The sequence below is a fragment of the Vicia villosa genome, linkage group LG4 (assembly GCF_029867415.1).
Source record: "Vicia villosa cultivar HV-30 ecotype Madison, WI linkage group LG4, Vvil1.0, whole genome shotgun sequence".
Taxonomy (NCBI): domain Eukaryota; kingdom Viridiplantae; phylum Streptophyta; class Magnoliopsida; order Fabales; family Fabaceae; genus Vicia; species Vicia villosa.
The window spans coordinates 152,715,978-152,718,859 of NC_081183.1; the positions used below are offsets into that span (position 1 = coordinate 152,715,978).

General features: G+C 43.3%; 1 protein-coding gene across 1 annotated transcript; it reads right to left on the reverse strand.

Moving 5' to 3' along the window:
- Nucleotides 1-948: 948 nt before the first annotated feature.
- Nucleotides 949-2,511, reverse strand: LOC131598099 (uncharacterized). Its single transcript, XM_058870733.1, has one exon. The coding sequence runs from the start codon at nt 2,509-2,511 to the stop codon at nt 949-951; it is 1,563 nt and encodes a 520-aa protein (XP_058726716.1).
- Nucleotides 2,512-2,882: the final 371 nt, after the last annotated feature.

Consider the following 2,882-nt stretch of genomic DNA (forward strand, 5'->3'; position numbering starts at 1 on the left):
CAACCCCAAGTCATTGATATCCATGCCTAACACTCCTTTACCTTCAACAGCTCTGAGACGTTCTTCGATCAGACGATACCTTTCAACTTCATCATGTGCACCATCAGCACTATGCCTCGATACCTGATCAAAGTTTTCAACATTGAAATCCAAATTACCGCGGTTCTGATTATCTCTCCTTCCCAACAGACGAGACGGAGGTGGAGGTGGAAACCCGTGATGCTGATTGAAAGGATTATAGCGCCCTCCCACGTGATCAAACTCATTCGGATCATGGTGATCATCAATCCTACCGGACATATCGTCAAACAGCCCCGGATGTCCTCCATTCTCAACCCTTATGGAGTTCTCGACGAGAACTCGCAAGTCATCCTGCCCCTTGGTCACATTAGTCAATGCTTCCATAAACTGCGCCATCTGCGCATTCATCTGCTCTGTCAGTTGAGCTCTCATCTCCGCCATTTGTTCCTGAATCTGTTCCATCTGCCTTCTCTGATTGCTCCTAGTCGGATACGGGTGATTAGCCGTCTTAGAACTCCTTCTGGTAACAAAATAGCGAGACATAAGATATAAGCCCTGCAAAACCTGCAAATATATGACATGTATGATATATGAATGATATGCATGAAATGTTTGTCAATTTTCAGGCATCCAAGAGTTCATCCCACTTTCAGATAGGACATAGCAACCCTGATACCGAATATATCTGAATAACAATCCACACACGAGAATACTTCATCAAATTGAGCATATTTCATTCAAACATAATTGCAAATTTGAATTCATACAAACAAAACACATAACCGTGTCACCATGTGCTCATAAGGCATACAAAAGAAATCCAGAATATCAAAATGCGACCCAACCAACAATCCTGGATATGGGCGACCAACATAAAAACAAATAATGAATCGACTATGAGCCAAACAAATCCACTCCATAGCAGCACTAGGACCGTTTGATAACAGAATGAGCTCCTCCATCTCCTCTCCGTTGGGCTCGGAGGCTTGCGAGTTCTTCTTCAAGTCGAGCTGACTTGGCTTTTTCTTCCCTCAATTGCTTTTCTGAATCCTGCACCTTTCTCTTGCTATTGTTTTCAGACCTCTGCAACTTCGCACATTCTTGTTGTTTTCGGTACAAGATTTTTTCCATCAAGTCATGAGATCGCCTTTGAGCATGTGTCATGTTTGAACCTTCACCTTGCGCATGCTTGAGCTTACAAGCCAATTCCGCCTTTTCGTGATCTTGAAAATACCTCTCCAAGCCAACCTCTTTATCCTTTGCTTTCAGCTTGATGTTGTCCGCTTCGGCTTGAATATAGAGTTCAGCCGCAACTGTATCAGATAAAACCACGGGAGGTTGCTCATACAATGAACATGACCTCGCGAATGGCAACAACAGATCTGCCACTTTTTCCTCAACCCACTTCCTGTAAGGACCCATAGCAATAGGAACCTTCTTGCTCAAAGTAGTCTGATCTCTCTTGTAGACTTTAGTCCAAGCATACGTTATCTTTTCTAGCTCCAGAGGATCTTTACCATCGACAAAGTACACTGATTCAAATGCTTCTACATGCTTCTGAGACCCTTCCATTGCATACCTCAATTGACGGTAAGCGAGCGTGGGATTATAACTAATACAACCTTTGGTTCCCATGAGAGGAACATTGGGATATTGACCGCAACTAGTAATGATGTTCCAAACCTTCCCCACACAATAGTTCCACCTGATGTCATAAGATGTGAGGTTAACAATCATATCTGACCACTTGAGAGAACTCTTCTTGAGCACAAAAGGTCCTCTCACCGGTAAATGCAACATGAACCACTTATACAACAACGGAAGACATGAACCGACAACAAATCCTCCCTTCTTACTTCTAGAGTGGATCGCAAAATAGGTGTCTGCAAGCAGCGTTAGAACGGGATTTTTGTTCATAAAGACACAGATCGCCGCCAAACTCACAAAGTTCTCCCTTGATGGGAATAAGACAATGCCATAGATCATGATAGCAAGCAAACGACTAAAATCAACCCAATGCTCTCTCTTAGCCGCGTCCTCAGCCCTACTGATCAAAAAGCAAAGATAGAAACCAGACACACCGCCCGATGACTTCCAATTTCTTTCCACCTCCTTTATACCCATGTGAAGAGCTTCAGCTACCCTTTCAAACCTCACGACCTCGGGAACCCGAACAAAAGGTACATCATCAGTGATTCGGATGTTGAGTATGTAAGAAAATTCCTCGAGCGTTGGGACCAATTGATAGTCCTGAAATGTAAAGCATCTCAACTGTGGATCATAGAACTGAAACAGGGTGATCAAAGCCATCGGATCAAAAGATGTATTGAGGATGGAGAGCAAATTGCCATATTCATGATTGAAGTCACGGAGAACCTCCCCTTTCAACCGAGAACTCAAACCAATCAACCCCGAAACATCAATATCCGGAATCTTGTAAGCGCTGGTATGCCTCGTACGTTCTTTGACAGTATCAGTGAGAATGTCCATCTTCAACTTGGGTGAACTCCTGAATATCCCTGAAAAATATGACATGCAAATGCTTATTATTATATACATTTTTTTTGCATTTCTTTTGGAAATAAATATGCTATGATGCAAAGTGGTGGGACTTGGACTGCCGGTAACACACATAATACAGAGCCAAAGGTTCGGCCCCCAGATGGTATACCATACGGTACATAGAATGTCAACCCTCGGAACCAACATCCATAATCAGCAACACACTGGAATAGAACACATATCACCACTCGAACAAGAACCATAGTACCCCACGAACAGGAACCAATAGTACACTCGAACGAGAACAGTGGTAACCCACGAACAAGAACCAACAGTACACTCGAACGAGAACAGCGGTA

What these genes read in the sequence shown, in the direction of transcription:
- LOC131598099 (XM_058870733.1), bottom strand. Translation starts at nt 2,511, where the DNA reads ATGGACATTCTCACTGATACTGTCAAAGAACGTACGAGGCATACCAGC.